This window comes from Hyaloscypha bicolor, assembly GCF_002865645.1.
Source record: "Hyaloscypha bicolor E unplaced genomic scaffold K444scaffold_117, whole genome shotgun sequence".
Taxonomy (NCBI): Eukaryota; Fungi; Ascomycota; class Leotiomycetes; order Helotiales; family Hyaloscyphaceae; genus Hyaloscypha; species Hyaloscypha bicolor.
Genome location: NW_020194619.1, coordinates 546,861 through 563,278, shown reverse-complemented (window position 1 = coordinate 563,278; position 16,418 = coordinate 546,861). Strand labels below are relative to the sequence as shown.

The 16,418-nt window shown below is 51.7% G+C and overlaps 6 protein-coding genes across 6 annotated transcripts; 2 read left to right on the top strand and 4 right to left on the bottom strand.

The window, feature by feature from the left end:
• Positions 1–330: 330 nt before the first annotated feature.
• On the top strand, positions 331–3,351 carry K444DRAFT_535231 (FTHFS-domain-containing protein; the record flags this gene model as incomplete). Its single annotated transcript, XM_024875271.1, has 5 exons — positions 331–454; positions 507–527; positions 578–615; positions 667–3,194; positions 3,243–3,351. The coding sequence occupies 5 exons, from the start codon at positions 331–333 to the stop codon at positions 3,349–3,351; spliced, it is 2,820 nt and encodes a 939-aa protein (XP_024733796.1).
• Positions 3,352–3,639: 288 nt separating this feature from the next.
• K444DRAFT_534396 (NAD(P)-binding protein) lies at positions 3,640–4,735 on the bottom strand (the record flags this gene model as incomplete). Its single annotated transcript, XM_024875213.1, has 2 exons — positions 3,640–4,431; positions 4,493–4,735. The coding sequence occupies 2 exons, from the start codon at positions 4,733–4,735 to the stop codon at positions 3,640–3,642; spliced, it is 1,035 nt and encodes a 344-aa protein (XP_024733795.1).
• A 695-nt stretch (positions 4,736–5,430) lies between these two features.
• K444DRAFT_615327 (uncharacterized protein) lies at positions 5,431–7,954 on the bottom strand. The gene has a single exon (XM_024880707.1). It carries the CDS (start codon positions 7,868–7,870, stop codon positions 5,666–5,668), a length of 2,205 nt encoding a protein of 734 aa, XP_024733794.1. The 5' UTR covers positions 7,871–7,954; the 3' UTR covers positions 5,431–5,665.
• A 116-nt stretch (positions 7,955–8,070) lies between these two features.
• On the bottom strand, positions 8,071–9,290 carry K444DRAFT_593510 (uncharacterized protein; the record flags this gene model as incomplete). Its single annotated transcript, XM_024878307.1, has 3 exons — positions 8,071–8,518; positions 8,572–8,917; positions 8,975–9,290. The coding sequence occupies 3 exons, from the start codon at positions 9,288–9,290 to the stop codon at positions 8,326–8,328; spliced, it is 855 nt and encodes a 284-aa protein (XP_024733793.1). The 3' UTR covers positions 8,071–8,325.
• Positions 9,291–10,133: 843 nt separating this feature from the next.
• On the bottom strand, positions 10,134–10,480 carry K444DRAFT_38650 (uncharacterized protein). Its single transcript, XM_024872394.1, has one exon. It carries the CDS (start codon positions 10,390–10,392, stop codon positions 10,201–10,203), a length of 192 nt encoding a protein of 63 aa, XP_024733792.1. The 5' UTR covers positions 10,393–10,480; the 3' UTR covers positions 10,134–10,200.
• A 1,142-nt stretch (positions 10,481–11,622) lies between these two features.
• On the top strand, positions 11,623–13,043 carry K444DRAFT_665361 (uncharacterized protein; the record flags this gene model as incomplete). The annotated part of the gene is made up of 2 exons (XM_024887060.1): positions 11,623–11,721; positions 11,860–13,043. 2 exons carry the CDS (start codon positions 11,623–11,625, stop codon positions 12,592–12,594), a joined length of 834 nt encoding a protein of 277 aa, XP_024733791.1. The 3' UTR covers positions 12,595–13,043.
• Between the last annotated feature and the right edge of the window lie 3,375 nt (positions 13,044–16,418).

Below are 16,418 nucleotides of genomic sequence, written 5' to 3'. Positions count from 1 at the left end.
ATGCTCATGTTGCTGCGGCGTTACAGCAGCTCACTGTCAGGGTCATCTCTCCATATGCGATCGGTTGCCCACCTCCCTCAAACGTCCCTGTTCGCCGCAAAAGGGATCACTGTTCCTCGGTCCTCGTGCGCCCGGAAGCCCTTAAGATCTTTTTTCAGTGGCTCAGCCTTGTCCGGTGTGGCTGCCAGGCACAGCTCCAAATCGCGGGGCCGAATTCTGCATCGGTGTCGATCAGCTCTCATCCACCCCACCTGTATCACCGCTCCGTCTTCCTTTTCCTCCTCCCCATACACCTCCCAACAGCGGGCTTTCTCAAGCACTCCAATCGCAATGACGGCCACCAAGATTGATGGCACTGCCATTGCGAAGAAGATCCGTGAGAAGCTTCATGCCGAAATCGTCGAGACCCAGAAGACCAATCCAAGATACAAGCCTTCCCTCAAGATCATCCAAGGTGACTTAAGCATCCACTGTTTAGACATCGTCACTAATATTCGAAACCACAGTCGGCGATAGATCAGACTCGAGTATGTACATATACTTTAGTTAAGTATAATAATCGGCTGACGGCATTTAGCAACCTATGTTCGCATGAAATTAAAGGCAGCCCATGAGGTCGGTACTATATTCTACAAGGTACTACTGTTATACTAATAACCGCTATAGGCAAGCATCGACTGCGAACTCCTCCATTACCCCGATACGGTCACCGAAGCCGAACTTGTCGAAGAGATTACCCGTCTGAACTATGATCCAACGGTCCACGGCATTCTTGTCCAGCTTCCAATTCCTGGACACATCTCCGAATATGAAGTGACCTCGGCTGTTGCAGATGAGAAGGACGTTGATGGTTTTGGTGCGAACAACATTGGAGAGCTTGCCAAACGTGGGGGCCGACCTCTTTTCACCCCTTGTACGCCCAAGGGTGTCATGGTCTTGTTACAAGAAAGTGGCGTAAACCTCAAGGGAAAGAATGCTGTGGTTCTGGGGCGCAGTGATATTGTAGGAAGCCCCGTCAGCTATCTCCTGAAGAACGCCGATGCAACAGTCACCGTGTGCCACTCCAAAACCGAGGGACTGGAAGATTACATTAAGCAAGCAGACGTCTTAGTGGCAGCCATTGGGAAACCAAGCTTTGTCAAAGGGGAGTGGCTGAAGCCGGGCGCTGTCGTTATCGACGTGGGGACCAATTACCTACTTGACGAAACCAAGAAGTCGGGCCAGAGACTTGTCGGTGATGTTGACTTTGCGTCCGCTTCCGAAGTGGCCTCACATATCACTCCAGTTCCCGGTGGAGTTGGGCCAATGACTGTCGCCATGCTTCTGCAGAATGTTGTAGACTCGGCAACGATGTACTTTGAGCGACAAAAGGCTCGGGCTATTCTGCCCCTACCTCTCAAGTTGCAGAGTCCCGTCCCCTCAGATATTGCCATTTCCCGAGCTCAACATCCAAAGCAGATCACCCGTGTTGCCAAGGAAGTTGGGATTGCTGGCCATGAGCTGGAGCCATATGGTGCTTATAAGGCCAAGGTAGATCTGGGCCTACTCAAGCGCCTTGAGCACCGCCGCAATGGACGATATGTTGTTGTCACTGGCATCACACCCACGCCGCTCGGTGAGGGCAAATCAACAACGACCATGGGAATCACACAAGCAATCGGAGCCCACTTGAACCGAATTGCATTTGCAAATGTTCGCCAGCCGAGTCAAGGACCAACCTTTGGAATTAAGGGAGGGGCTGCTGGAGGAGGCTACAGTCAAGTGATTCCGATGGATGAATTCAATCTCCATCTAACGGGTGATATTCATGCGATTACTGCTGCAAACAATCTCCTAGCAGCTGCTATTGAGACCAGGATGTTCCACGAGAACACTCAGAAAGACGCAGCTCTTTACAAGCGTCTTGTGCCTGCCAAGAAGGGCAAGCGCGAGTTCCAGCCGATCATGTTTCGACGTCTGAAGAAGCTTGGGATCACGAAGACGAACCCTGATGAGCTCACGGAGGACGAGATTCATCGGTTCGCCCGACTAGACATTGATCCATCTACCATTACTTGGAGGCGAGTGCTTGATGTCAATGACCGCCATTTGAGAGGTATCACTATTGGTACTGCTCCCACTGAGAAGGGACAGACCCGGGAGACCGGGTTTGATATTTCTGTGGCCAGCGAGTGTATGGCTATCCTTGCTCTTAGCAACGATCTCGATGATATGAGAGAACGCTTGGGTAGGATGGTTATCGGATCTTCTAAGAGTGGTGATCCTGTTACCTGCGACGACCTTGGAGCGGGTGGTGCACTTACAGCCCTGATGAAAGATGCCATCAAGCCCAATTTGATGCAGACTTTGGAAGGAACTCCTGTGTTCGTTCACGCTGGCCCTTTCGCAAACATTAGTATTGGTGCTAGTTCAGTATTGGCTGACAAACTTGCTCTGAAGCTTGCTGGTACTGAAGCTGATGAGGACCACAGCACGAAGGCCGGATTTGTTATCACTGAGGCCGGCTTCGACTTCACTATGGGAGGAGAGCGATTCTTCAACATCAAATGCAGGTCTTCAGGACTCATCCCTGATGTTGTCGTTATTGTGGCTACTGTCAGAGCACTCAAGGTTCATGGTGGCGGGCCTCCTATTGCTCCTGGTGCACCCCTCCACCAAGTCTACCGAGAAGAGAACGTTGAGATCCTTCGAAAGGGTTGTGTTAATCTGAGGAAGCATATCTCCAACGCTAGATCTTTTGGCGTGCCAGTCGTCGTTGCTATCAACAAATTCGAGACTGACACCGCGGCTGAAATCGAGGTCATCCGAGAGGAGGCTATCGCTGCCGGTGCTGAAGATGCGATCCCAGCCAACCACTGGGCTGAAGGTGGAAAGGGAGCTGTCGACCTCGCCAAGGGTGTCATTGCAGCAAGTGAGAAAGAGAAGAACTTCAAGCTTCTGTATACTCTGGATGGAGATGTCCAGACCCGCATTGAGGCTATTGGCAAGCAAATGTATGGAGCTGCTAAGGTTGAATTCAGCGAGATTTCGCAGAAAAAGGTGGATACGTATACGAAACAGGGCTTTGGCAATTTGCCAATCTGCATTGCTAAGACGCAATACTCACTTTCTCATGATCCGGATCTCAAGGGAGCCCCAACTGGCTTCACTGTTCCGATCAGAGATGTGCGACTGGCTGCTGGTGCTGGCTATCTGTAAGCCGATTTCAACTTCGATCTTGAGTAATTACTAACATTTGGCAGTTATGCTTTGGCTGCCGATATCCAGACCATCCCAGGTCTACCCACAGCTCCAGGCTATCTCAATGTCGACGTAGATACTGAGACTGGAGAAATCGATGGTCTCTTCTAGGCGATAGGATGAAATATCACTCTCTCTCTCTTGAATCCCTTGATTTACATATTGCTTGTTCAACAGCATTTGGCGGCAAAAGCACATTCAACGTGCGTCTATGCATCTTTCAACAGCGGCGTTACAGATAATTGGCGGAAAGTCAAAAGTCTATAGATTTATCCTTTCCTGATCAACCCAGGGCTTAGAACGATGAAATGAAAACGAATTTTTCTGGTTCCTAGTTCTCGCAAATCCACTATATTTTGTACCAAGCCATCTCAAATTCCCAGAAGCAAGGCCTTCACCTCAAGCTTTCGCCCTCTTCTCAATCTCAATGAACTCTCTGACCTGATCATCGATACAAGTCTTAAGATCCTTGAACGTCATCCCCAATTCCTTCTTTATCTTGCTGTTATCAACTTTATACCTATCCACTGGATCGCCAGCCTCGCCCTCCGGAACCAATGCTTTTTTCTCAGGAAAGTCCTCTCGGATAATATCGCAAACCTGCTGATATGTATAGCCCCCAGCCGTACAGAAATACCTCTGTCCCGCCGACTCATGCGTCTCATATGCCCTGACATGCGCCTCCCCCACATCCCTCACGTCGCAAAACGCATAGTATTGCGTCTTCGGGACCGCCTTCTCTGAGCCATTCATCAGGCGATAAATATCCGCCGAGCTGGTATTCAAATGCTCCAAACTCGAGATGGTGTGAAACGCAGGTCCATAAACCATGGGCGGACATATCGTCGCCAGCTGAAAATTCGGCTTGTTTTTCGCAACGAAGTCCCATGCTGCTCTCTCGGCCAAAGTCTTAGAGGCCAAGTAGGCTATTTCTCCAGAGGCGGAGGAAGAGGCGGCTTCCTCGTAGGTCACGGGGTTCCAGTCGTTTTCGGTGTAGGTGTATCCTGGCCGCGGGTTCTTGTTCATGTCGATGATGGATGCGAAGGAGGAGGTTATGATTACACGCTTTACGTTGGGAGCGTGGTTTTGGATGGATGTCAAAACTGACATTGTTCCCTTGATTGCCGGGTCCAGAAGATCTCGCTCGTTGTTTTCGACCTTCATTTGGAAGGGGGAGGCTGTGTGGATTACCTGCGCAGCATTCAATATCAATTTGTGGTTTGGGGAAATGATATGAGAGACGAGGACTCACTCCATCAACACCTTTCACGGCTTCATCGTGACCACCTGGTGTAGCTACATCGGGCACAATGGCAAATGAGATCTGAGAGAGATATTTGGCGTGTGACTTTTTTATCTTCTCAGCGCTTGAGTCACTCCGAACTGTGGTTTTGACGTTGTAGCCTCGAGAGAGGAAGGAATTCAGGATATGCGCGGCGACGAAACCAGAACCGCCTGTGACTAGAACCGTTTTGCCCTTTCCTGAAGATTCCATGGTTTTGTCCCCGTGGGCGACGTCTTGGACTTTGGACTTGATGGTTTCCATTCTGTTTGAAGTTGGAATCTGGAAGCTTTCACTCGAATTGGGGATATGAGGCTTAGTTAAGAAGATCAATTAGTCGGACTTCGTCAAATGCACTAAACATCATCTCCGGAAAATGCATGACGTTGGACCGGTCCGCCTTTTTGATAATGGTCGGACTTAATGTCACTCCTAAGGGGCCGGCACCATGGGAGAGAGGATAACGCCGACTATTATCTTTTCACCATATCCACAAAGCCATGGCATGTTGTTTTGAGAACCAATGATACAGAAGTAACTCGCAAGTGCATCAGAACATGTGAATATTGACTTTCGGGGCTGTTTTTTGCCCAATCGGAAACTTCGGACAAAAGCAACTTTCTGTAGTCAGTCTGTTGGCCACTTGTGATTTGTGGTGGAGAGAAAGGAGTATCGGAGTCGTACTGCGGGGGACCTCAAGTGGTAAGTGGTGAGGTAGTTGTCATATGAAGAGATGTGTTGCATGATGCGTCTTGATGACAAACGTGGAGTCTTTCCCGTGAGGAAGTGATTGGCTTCACTATCAGTCTACCACTAACCACTAAGGACTTCTTGGGAGCTCCTTCGTCAATGTGTGCGGATCTTTGGAGTGGACTTCTGCCGATGTCAACTTTGAGCATCGAACCTCTCTCAGGGATAACTGGCCGACCAGAAATTGATGTTCAATGGGGTTGTTCCTTGGCTGTCTCCATCAATTTGTGGACCAAGACTATTATTGGAGTCAAAAATTTATCCACACAATAAGGGCCTTAGGGGCACACGAAGGCAAGCGTCAAACCAAAAGACGCCTTCCGAATTGAACTCAAACATCAACACCAAAGGAACCTCCCAGTAATCGTAATAATAACACCGACCCGAAACTTCTCATTCTCCTCGTCCCTTGTAGTTGCCCATCTTCTCGATCGAGCTCATGATGCCGCTTCTATATCCCAACCCGCTTCCTGGTCTTCCACCCTGAGCACTACCACTCCTGCTCCTCTCATGGCTGCTTCCTGCAGGCGCACCAAAACCTCCCCTACCAATACGGCTCTCTGCTGGAACAGTACTGGAAATACTCGAAGGGGCTCGTAATCCCGAAGCCCGTGAGATGCTTCCCCGGAGATTTTCGACTGTACACGGTTGTCTCTGTTGCTGGGGCTCACTCGATGGCAGATTGGCCGGGACATTGTCCATGTTTGCCAGCATGTCATCGAAAGCTGCAACCAATGGAATCATCTCGTCGACTGCCGCAACCAATTTGCCCTTCTCGACCCTCTCTTCAGCCAAAAGTTTTCGAAGTTCCGAGTTATCATGTTTTAAACTCTTCACCTCTTGTGTCAAGCCTTCCAACTCAGCTTGCAGCTCCTTTGTTTTCGCATCTCTGGTAACTTGCTTCTCCAGACTATCTGTGACTTCGAGAGGATTCTTAGGGTCAACTTTGGTCATGGTTGTGTCCCGTCCGAGCTTGAGCTCTTCGTTTTCCTTGGTGAGATCCTCGACCTGGGTTTCTAATTCCTTGACCTTCTTGTCCCATCTCTTCTCGTAGCTCTTCTTTAGGGCAGCGACCTTGGTCTCATGCTTGTCTTTGTACAATGAGTGAAGTTCCCTCGAGACTTTCTCAACTGCAAGCTCGACAGCTCGGCCTCCGCAATGGCATTCATCTGATTTGGCTCCGTTGGTCTCTGCAGTTGGGCCAACCTTGCCTGCTTTCATGGCTGCCATCTTGCTTTCAGCCTCCTGGGCCATTATCTCAGCAGCCTCTCTCCTCCGCTCACTCTCTTCCAATCGACCCTCGAGTTCATCTCTCTCCCGTTCTCCATGGACGATCTCCTCCTTAACATTTCTCAAAACTGCCTCCATCTCGCGACCTCTCTTCTCCCATTCCTCCTTATCAGCAGCTAGCTGCTCCTTGAGATTCCGCTCCTCTCGAACTTGCTCCAAGCTTTCACCTACACGCTTCTCAGCATCACCCACAGCTGTCTTGAGAGACTGAACCTCAGCTTCTTTTCCACTCAAGGAAGCCTTTAAGCTACTGATCTCGGACAGGAAGTTGGATTTCAAAGTCTCAAGTTCTCGCGGTGTAATTGAAGGCATGCTTCTTGGGGTCGGCGCAGGAGGAATGTCGAAATCAAGGAGGTTTGACATTGTATGTCGATTTACCGAAGGTGTCGTTGCCCATGACTTATCGGTCGTTGTCGAGCCTTTTGTGGGAGATTGTCGAGCCTGTCTGACAGGAGATTGATTACTGCGCCCAGTAAAGCCATTGAATTGCTCGGTGAAGTCTAAAATCAAATTTGTAGTGTTTCCTTCGTCCTTGCTCTGGCCGCGTTTGTGACCTCGAGGAGTGGGAGATGGAGAGCGATTATTCATTGGCCGTCGAGCTGTTGCTGGTGTGTTCATCTGACTACGCCTTGGTGTAGGACCCATTCCAGGATACTTTGTAGGGCTGTGTCCAATCTTTGCGAACATTGTCATATCTGGCACGGCAGAAAATGTACTGTATGTGCTGACCATGGTATCGTCAAAATTGGGCTCATCACATCCAGGACCCTTCAAACTGGTCAATGTATCGTCTGCAGGATGGTCTTCATTGGTATCGCTGTCGCCGTCCTCCAGAATCTCTATCGCCTTCGTGAGGCCTTCATTCTCTCGAATTACATCTTGAATGTCTAAAGTCTTTTCGACAGGGCGCTTCTCTGGCGAAGAAGGCTTGACTGGAAATCTCTTCTCTGGAGAAGACAATTTTCGCGGGCTTCTAATCGTCTCAAGCGTTTTATGCGGTGATTGCGCCTTCGGCGACGGTGTCGTGCGACTCTTCAGCATCTTCAATGGCGATATCAGGTCGCGTTCGACGGGACTTTTGGTTGCGAGTCGGGAAACCTTGCCCGGTGATGTGTTTTCCGAGTTCTCTGTGGCGTCTGGAACATTCGCTACAAAAGGGGAACTTGGAGGTCCATCGGTATCGGTGTCCGTGTCGGTATCAGTGAATGTTTGGGAGGTGCAGCGGACTTCGTATTCTTGGCTGAGGATCTTGTTAGGAGTTGCAGAGTTGAGAACTGCTTCTCCGGTATTAGACAATGGAGAGCCCATACCAATTGTCGATGATACCTGATTCCAGACCCCACGTATCATTGTCCGATGTGTTGTGGTTGATTTAGTGAGCTTTTGTTGTCTTTGACTGACGTTGGTGTTGAAGAAGTAAATAAACAATCACGGAGTTTCAGGTTTGTTGACTTTTCATGTTTACGCCTCAGGCCTCAACAATTGTTCCACTTATTTGGTACATCGTAATTTTTTCAAGCTGGGAGAGTAATGCTGCAAAGTACTCGTCGTGAATTCTTTTTCTCGTAAGTCCATAACTTCTGTAGTGGTTACAGAAATCGAATTATGCTACCGACCATGCAATATGCTTCCAGTCCACGCTCCCAATGCTTCCATTTCCTTTCCATGCTTTCATCCCAGACCCCAACCAAGCAGCCATCCGTTGACATGAACCCAACCAGAAACTTGCATAATGACTTAGAAATACACACGACCCCGAGACATTACGCCAGATCATGAGGCGAAAACTCTCCGATACGAGTCTCGGAAAGCTCGTTAGGTCTCAGATCCGGACGACTCACGCTGTTTGTCTTCTTGAACATTCCGTAAACGCTCTGCTGCCGTTTTGCAGCGACCTTGAGATTCTGAAATTGAGCCTCCGGTAGCCTCTTCCCAGTTTTTAGACTCTCAAGTACCCTGCATAGGAATGTGAGAAGGTCTCCCATAGGCTGACCAAGAAACTTGCTTACCATTCAACACCAACATACTTCACTCCACAACCTCCTACTCTTCGTATTTCTTTCTCAATTTTTGTACCTGACAGTCCACCACCAGCTCCAATTCCTGCAGCCCCAGATGGCTTACCCAAAATGACATGGGTAACTTGCTTCCTTCCAAGATGCAACGACATCCTCGCACCATTTTCGGCCAGGACATGCTTGAGTTTGTGGTCCGATATTGATGGATAAGTGCTGCCATTGACATAGATCACAAGTCCATCAAAAATCCCCTTCTTTCGATTCAACTTCTCTTCTTCTTTCAAATCGTCTTCCTTTTTCCTTTGGGCCATCACCTTCTCTTCTTTGGTCATGGTCACTATGTTGTGTATTAGCATTCCACCAAAGACAATCATGTACATTCAAGATACCTTACTCTTGCTTTCCCCCGTAAGCATATCCTCCACGGATATCTTTGCCCTTTCCCTGACATCTTTGGGTATCAACGCCTTGGCTTTCTCGTCCCAGTTCTCAGAACCAGCCCCAACTTGGTCTGAAATTCGCGGGCCGCCGGTCCCACCACTTTTGAATTGATAGGAGAGTTTGCTTGCCCGTGATTGCCTCCATCCTGTTGAGCCTCCTAGACGGTTCTCCGCTCGCTGGTGCCCCGTTGAAGAGCTATTCCACGCATCAAAATATGCTCCAAATTTGGGCTCGGCAGCCGCGGGAGCAGAGGACTCTGGCGGCGGCATTTTTCTCAGCCTCATCGTATTACCTCTCGGGTCAGCTCCAAGCTTTTTGTGTCATGGTTGAATGGAGGTGAAGAGGTCGTTGATATCGTTGATCTCTGGCCGGGAAGACGACGCGATTTAACAAACAGATGGTGGGGTGGGGTGGGGTGGGGCATCTCTGGGGTTAACGAGGAAACGGGGATGACGCGTTCCAGATTAATTCGAAGAACGAAGTCACGTGGGCGAACACGAACGCTCTTTGCTTCTGAAAGCCGACTTTGCCACCTTGGATGCAAGTACCACCAAGTATCTTAGCCTCTCGATTTTGGCACTGCCGAAGACTCTCAGACGATCCGTACACACCCTTGAGGCCGAGAAAGGAGGGGGTCGAGCACATGCTTCCCTCTTGAGCCGCCCGCCCGGCCACCCACTCTCACAGCATCATCCGATCGAGCCACTGTCCGTTCCCTTCGCTCACAACAGCAAAAAAGCTCCGAATCTCTATCCAAGACGAAGGTCACTGTTGTTACATCTTCAGCAAAAAAGTATAATGGCCTTCAATTTCCATGGACCAAGGGCGACAAGAGATGCACAGGGCTATGCAAGAACCCGCCCGCCTCGCAGCTTCTTGCAGCAGAATGCACCATCGTTGTCAGATCGAGGCATTTTTAACGCACGACATACATGCGTGGGATCAAGCAGCTAAGGCTGCCCTTTGCTGCATGTGGCGGCCGAGTTCCTCCCCTCAACCCACCCAAAATCCTTCCCGATGCCTGCGAGGCAAGCAAGCAGCATGAAGATCCAGCCCTCCTGCGAGATCTCGAATAAGCCTCGATGGATGTTGTACATGGTCATTTGAGACCATCATGCAGGAGCAATATAAATATGGGTTGAGTTTGCATGTTTTGGGACACGAGGGTGTACAGCTTCGTCAGTGAGCTCTGGGGCCAACTCGGATGACCCATGTGATGATCACGAGAACAACGACTGGTGAAAACGGGAGTAGCCGCGTTGCCCATTGCACGTCCAGCCGCCCCATGTAGAGCAAGGCCTTGGTGGGGACCATCTGCCCTTCTGCTGTCGTGACAATATGGGGATGGCCTGGGCTGGGTTCAGAAAGCATCGAGGCGATATCACAAGCAACATCTAATAATGATGGGTGGTCAGACTTCAGACTGGCCCGAGAGGACGCTGGTGGACTACTTGCTAGGTTGGAAATCCTCCAGGAAGCTGGGGAGGTGGTTCTATGTTTGGCTCCGTCCAACCTCCTCCAGGTCTCTCGATCCTTGCGGGCTGAGTTCAACTTTCGCGAGAAAGCTCAACTCGGGAGCACATCCATGATCTGACCTGACTACTGACCTGAACTGACCTGACCTGATCTGACATGGAGGATGGTGAGGCCGATATCAGGAGTGACTTCGTTTCCGTCAACAGGCTTTTCCCGATGTTTGGATTGAGGGAGGTTGGCGAATGAGGAGGCCGCGGGGGGACGAGGAAGGGCGGTGAAGGGACGCTAGTGACACGCTCCACGCCATCAAAATCAAAATCCAGCCCTCGCAAAACGGTCACTGGACGCCCGGAAACATCGCCAAAATCCTGCCTCCACCACCTTGCCCCAATCCCATCCTCTCCCAGCAACCTGGTCTTCGACGAGACTCGCTCAACCGCAGATGGCGCGAGCACTGACGGACAATCGTCTTCTGTACTGTACTGTACACTGTACAACTCCCGAACCATCACGGGAAGAGTTGAGATGTCGTGCGTTATATTTCCGACAGCATAATTGGCCGCCACGGGTCTCAGCCAGAGACGTGCACATCCCTGCCATATGAAGACGGACCGTAACGACCGTTATCCGCGCGCAGCTTCAGTGCTTCACGCTTTCGCTGATCCGCCCTACGGATTTTACATCTTCAACGCCTCCGCTCGCCGCGCTGCGCCCATGCTACACCGTTTCCCTCTGCTCTCCACTGGACGGATGTCGTGGCTTTGCTCTCCACTGCTACGATGGCTTGCTCGGCAGCTCTCAAAAGTCAAATCAAACCCCACATGCTGCGAGGCTGCGCTGCTCGCTGCTCGCTGCTCGCTGCTCCATGCTCCGTGCTCGATGCTCGATGCTTGATCGATATCGTTTCCCTGTCCGCAAAAAGAGAGCGTGGTGGGGTTCGGCGAGTAGCGGGGCTGCTGCACCGCGTATAAAAATGCTTGGCGCGGATAGGCTAAACACCGACCCAAGACGCAGAGAAGCCCTGGGTGGCCGCCATGGTCGCGAGGAGGGTGGCTCGAAGACGTGGTGGTCGTTGATTGGGGTGACCCTACAAAGCCACCAGCTTTGGGGCGATCGGCGCCTGCAATGAGGGGTCGTGATAAGCTGATAGGCTGTGCTGGGAGATGGGGACTCGGACGAGACGGCTTCGAAATTTCAATTGCCCTTCTACCACGCTCTCGCGGCGTCCGCTGGGCATCTCAATTTCACACCCATTTACTCTCACGGAATGACAGCATCCAGCATCCACTTGGCTGCCCTCGCCTGAGGCCGCGGTTGACAAGCGCATGAAACAAGCTAAGGACCCTTGTTGCGCCATCGCAGCTGTTGAGGCCGGTTCCGCCGCTGATTGGAGAGGTTTTTGATGCAAGTAGCCGCTCTGCATATGCACATGCAAGTGCTCTGGCGCACAGCAAGGGCCATGTCTCTCAAGGAGCTGCAGGGACCGGTGCCGGGAGTGGAGAGCGTGAGCGATGGGCGAAGAATATCGAGAGAGGAGGCAGGGTTCTGGAAGCGGTGAACTCGCGAGAAATACGTGGGTCACGTACTACCAATGATTTTGCAAGACGACGAGTAAGACAAGCGGTTCATAGAGAATATCTCTTGATTGAGCAGACAGAAACATGGTGCGATTTCGACCGACCTGGGTGCGGGCTGGATATCAAAGAAAGTCGAGTACGTCCGGAGGGGACGAGATTGTGGGCTTCTGTTCTTCCATTTGGAAAACCATGCTGTCTCGGGGAGCCGCAGGTCACCAGCGCCATGCCGGGAGGATCTCCAATACTTCCGCCCGCAGATCACGGGATTTTCTGGGAGACCTTCAGGAATCAACATGAGAGCTCATGCGTCCATTGTATCTCCGCGAGGCGAGATCAGAGTGTAACGCAGGACCGTCAGCATCCTCAGTCCGAGAAGAAGATCCCCGGAACGGAATCTATCATGTGCGCCTCAAAACTATCAGTACTCAGATATCCAGAGCTAAGTTTGCTTCCAATTTCAGGATCTTCTCAAGGGATGCTTGATGACGCAAAAATCGAGAGAGTCAGAGGTACCAGATGAGACACGAGGCTCATCGAGGATACCAGCTGGAAACCAACGACGGCGAAACCAACTGTGGTTTGTTCAACTTCTTTTTCTCAATCTCGGAGACTTGCTTAAATCCATCCAACGGGATTTCGCGCACGATGTTCCTTGCGTAGTGGCGAGGCGGAAGGCGTCAAGTTCGAGGCTCGAACAAGGGGGGAAGTTGATGAGTCGAGATATCTTCATCCGCAGCACATTGTAACAATTGCGCCGAATGGAAGAACCCCTTTAAAGACCGAAGCAATCACCGTCTGGATCCAGGCGAATAGAGGGATGGCGTTAACCGTTTGAGAAAGTTCCATTACGGGTCAAAATGGCAGCGCTCTCCAGCCAGTCCCCTTCGACCACGAATGTCGAGGGCGTGACAACGCCAGTTTTCGGGTTGTCACAAGGCTCTTAGTCGAAATACGATATCAAAACCTGAGACAAGGCGGAAATCAGCGCAAACATGGCACGCCTCAACTGCTGTTGGCAATCTCGACAGTCCAGAGAATATTTTCATCTTACCTCAGCATACGTGTTTGATACGTTGGTGGTCATCCATTGTTTCTCGGGCCATCCAGAAGACTAACCCCAACGAAACCAAAATAATCTCCATGTGAGAAATGCCGCCGATCTGACTTGCACGTCGCTCCGAACCCTGACCTGCAACCCTGGTCTGTACTTCGATACATGACCACTCAGCAGCAAACAACAGCAGGCAGAAAAAAACTGTGGACTTCCATGATGCCACATCGGGATGGGATTTCAACCGTTTTTTTCCCAATTACTGCACGTGTTGTTCTATGCACACTTCTCAAGACTTCCACCCGCCTTCTCTGCTCGCCATGCTGCTGCCACAGCGTGTCTCCGTCTGCACAAAGTACAGGGGAGCGAGTGAGATCCCACCACACCAGCAAGAAGCGTTGCAGCTTCAGCAAGCAGACGAGCAGCTTGAATTTTGAGGGCGAGGCCCCGCATCCACTGCCAGCCCCCAATATTTGCAGGATGGGAGGTTGCCTGCCCATTTTTTGAAGATTGAGGCCTGTCTTTGCGTTGACCTGGGAGGTCGGAGAGGCTTGTAAATGGATACCAGGTGCTGCAGGGGTGGTGGGTAAGCCTGCCCACCCAGGCCCCCCTCGTCGATTTAGAATTTCGCAAAAATACCCTTCAACATTTGATACGCGGGCGTTAAAAAGAACGCTGTCGATTCGGCTGGGCCGACCGGCTCCATCCTAATCTCAGTACAGAGGGAAAAAACTCAACTGTACCGAGGTTTTCTGAAGTTTGAAAACGGGCGATTCCAATTCTACCCTTGCAAAGAGACAAAAAGGGATAGAGGCCCGAGGTGAGCCTATGGGGCTGCGGAGTGATGCCCAAATCAACATCGGCTTGGTCTGAGGATGACTTTCTCTCCCTCTGGCACCTTTCGGTTTCCCGAAAGCATAAAAATATCAGTTGATCCTGGTTAGTCGTGGGCGTCACCTAGCTTCTATCCACTTGATCTAGTGTTGAACGGGACCTTTTGACATGACATACATACGTACATTTCATGCCGGCTTGCCTGCCTGCCTTACCGATCAAGCATGATCTGCCTGTGGAGGGGATCCGTTTTTGGCCAGAACCTCAACTTGTAGCTGCACTCCGGACTTTTGCCAACAAAACCTTCATCTAGCTCGCATAAGGCGGTTCAGCATTCTGCACAGTGCGGCAGGACGAAGGCAATCGGAGAATTCTGTGGCCCTACCTATTGTCCGGCTCGTGCACAGCGCGCTGCCATCTGGCTTGATCGCTGCACTGCACTCTGCAGACGGGATCTTCTGCAAGCTTCGCCTCTCGCTCGTCATTGCACCCCATCCGGAGTGCACATACAAACAGCAGTCCACCTGCAGTGCCAGTACGCCAATTCCATGTTCATGGAGAAGAATTAGAGTGGTAGCCAAGGTGCATGTACCTATTTCAGATGAAACCACACAAGGCCGAACCATATGCTTCCTCACTCGACCAGACGACTGCAGAGGATGGGAGCAAAGAATCTGCAAGATCGCATTGCGCGTGGGATAGGGCCAGACAGCCGCATCCACTTCCCTACCACCATCACCCCCGTTTCGGAGAAACCTATGACGATTCCCGTGGCTGGCCTTGCCGTTTTTGACCATTGAATCCTATGATTTCAGCATGCACAACCATTAAGACACATGATTATTCATTAACTACCTCTATAGAGATGTACGAAGGCGAAGATTGAGAGGACCGTAGCTGCAGTGGCATCAGTACCGTGCGGTGAGAAGGGAGGAGGTCCAGGATTTCCATCGATCTCCATTCTCGCTATCAGTCAATCGGCGTCAGGCTGAATCTGGTCCGGATCCGCGCTGGCCAGAACTCTTCAACCCCTTCCATTTTTTGGCGCCGCCTGCTCCCCTGCAACCTCACACGGCTTCTGGTTGCTGACAACGTTGCTGCTCCCCAGTACGCGGAATTGGCGCTGAAGCTATTCCACCAAACTAGAGGCTTAGCCTGATGTCCCTTACTCGTTGCCTTTGTAAGCGCGGGTATGTGGCTCGTCGTCCAGAATAGCAGTGCCGCTGCAACTGCTGCAGCCAGGCGCAACCGAAGCCGCCAGAGCAAAGGTTGAAGTTTGGAGATTGAAGCTTCGTCCCGCAGCTGCTGGAGCCACGGGGTTTTCTGGTGTCATTGTCAGGATTCTTGGGTGGGACCGGTGGGTACTACTGGGCGGGTTTCAGTGGCCAAGGCGCTGAGCGACTAGATGATTAACCATTTAAGGTGGATGTTACTACGGAAAGTAGTCCGGTAGCGCGCTGGAACGTGGGTTGGGAGTGGATCGTAGGTTGCTGGCCCCAGCTCCAACGTAAATTTGGACAGAGACCCCGCCACGGGTTGCGGTTACAAAGCTGCGTTGTCGACGAGGAAGAGAGGGAGGGGAAGAGGAAGAGGCAGAGCTGGACTACCAGACTGATAGCACGGCACGCCGGAACTCCCCACTTTTCCAGAAGGGCGAGCAGAGGTAGAGAGCATTTTCGCGGGCCTGAGCCAGATCAGATCACCCTGCCAGCCTTCCTCAGCCACTGGTTATTCGTGGATCAGCGTTGTTGGTCTTGACTCTTGAGTCTTGACCTGGTGTTCCGTTCCAGAAATCACCTCCCTCGCTCCCCCAGCCGCCTTCCTCTTCGGCTCCCTGGGTTTGCCCGCACGGCGCCGAGCAAGCAGCAAGCAGCAAGGAAAACAGCCTCAACAACCGAATTCGCAGCGGAGAAGCCAGGACAGCCAGCGAGAAGTCACAGAACCTGGCCGAGCAGAACTGGTACAGCACACGGACGTCGGACACCAGCCTCAGACGCCCTCGAACTCTTCTTTACAGGCTCGGCGCTCGCTGCTCTTCAAACGGGCAGCGTATGGCCAGCAAGCAGCAGCCCATCCAGTCAGCGGCGGGGGGGGGGGGCTGGATCCTCACCCAACAACGATACTCCGTCCTGTACCTCCCGCACGAAGGTACCCGGAAGGGGAAGAGGCCTGTCCTGGCCGCCCTCCACTGCGGGCGCTCGTTTAGCACACGGCGCACGCCCAGGCCTAGCGTGCAACAGGGAGCAGCTTTTGGCGCGACCACTGGTCGGCCTGCTGGGAAAATCGGTGGGCGGCGTGGGTCGTGGGAGCGCGACTGCTGCCGGTGCTGGAGCCGGAGCTGGCTGGAGCTGGAGCTGGGGAGCTTTGAGCTGGAGCTGGGAGTTTGCGCAGAGGACAGCGCTCCCTCCTTTGAACTTCTTAGCGTGGTGCTAGGGCCAAAAGGCGCGATTCTCGCTCAA

Coding starts and splice junctions, on each gene's coding strand:
- K444DRAFT_615327 (XM_024880707.1), bottom strand. CDS start 7,870: ATGGGCTCTCCATTGTCTAATACCGGAGAAGCAGTTCTCAACTCTGCA.
- K444DRAFT_38650 (XM_024872394.1), bottom strand. CDS start 10,392: ATGCTTTCTGAACCCAGCCCAGGCCATCCCCATATTGTCACGACAGCA.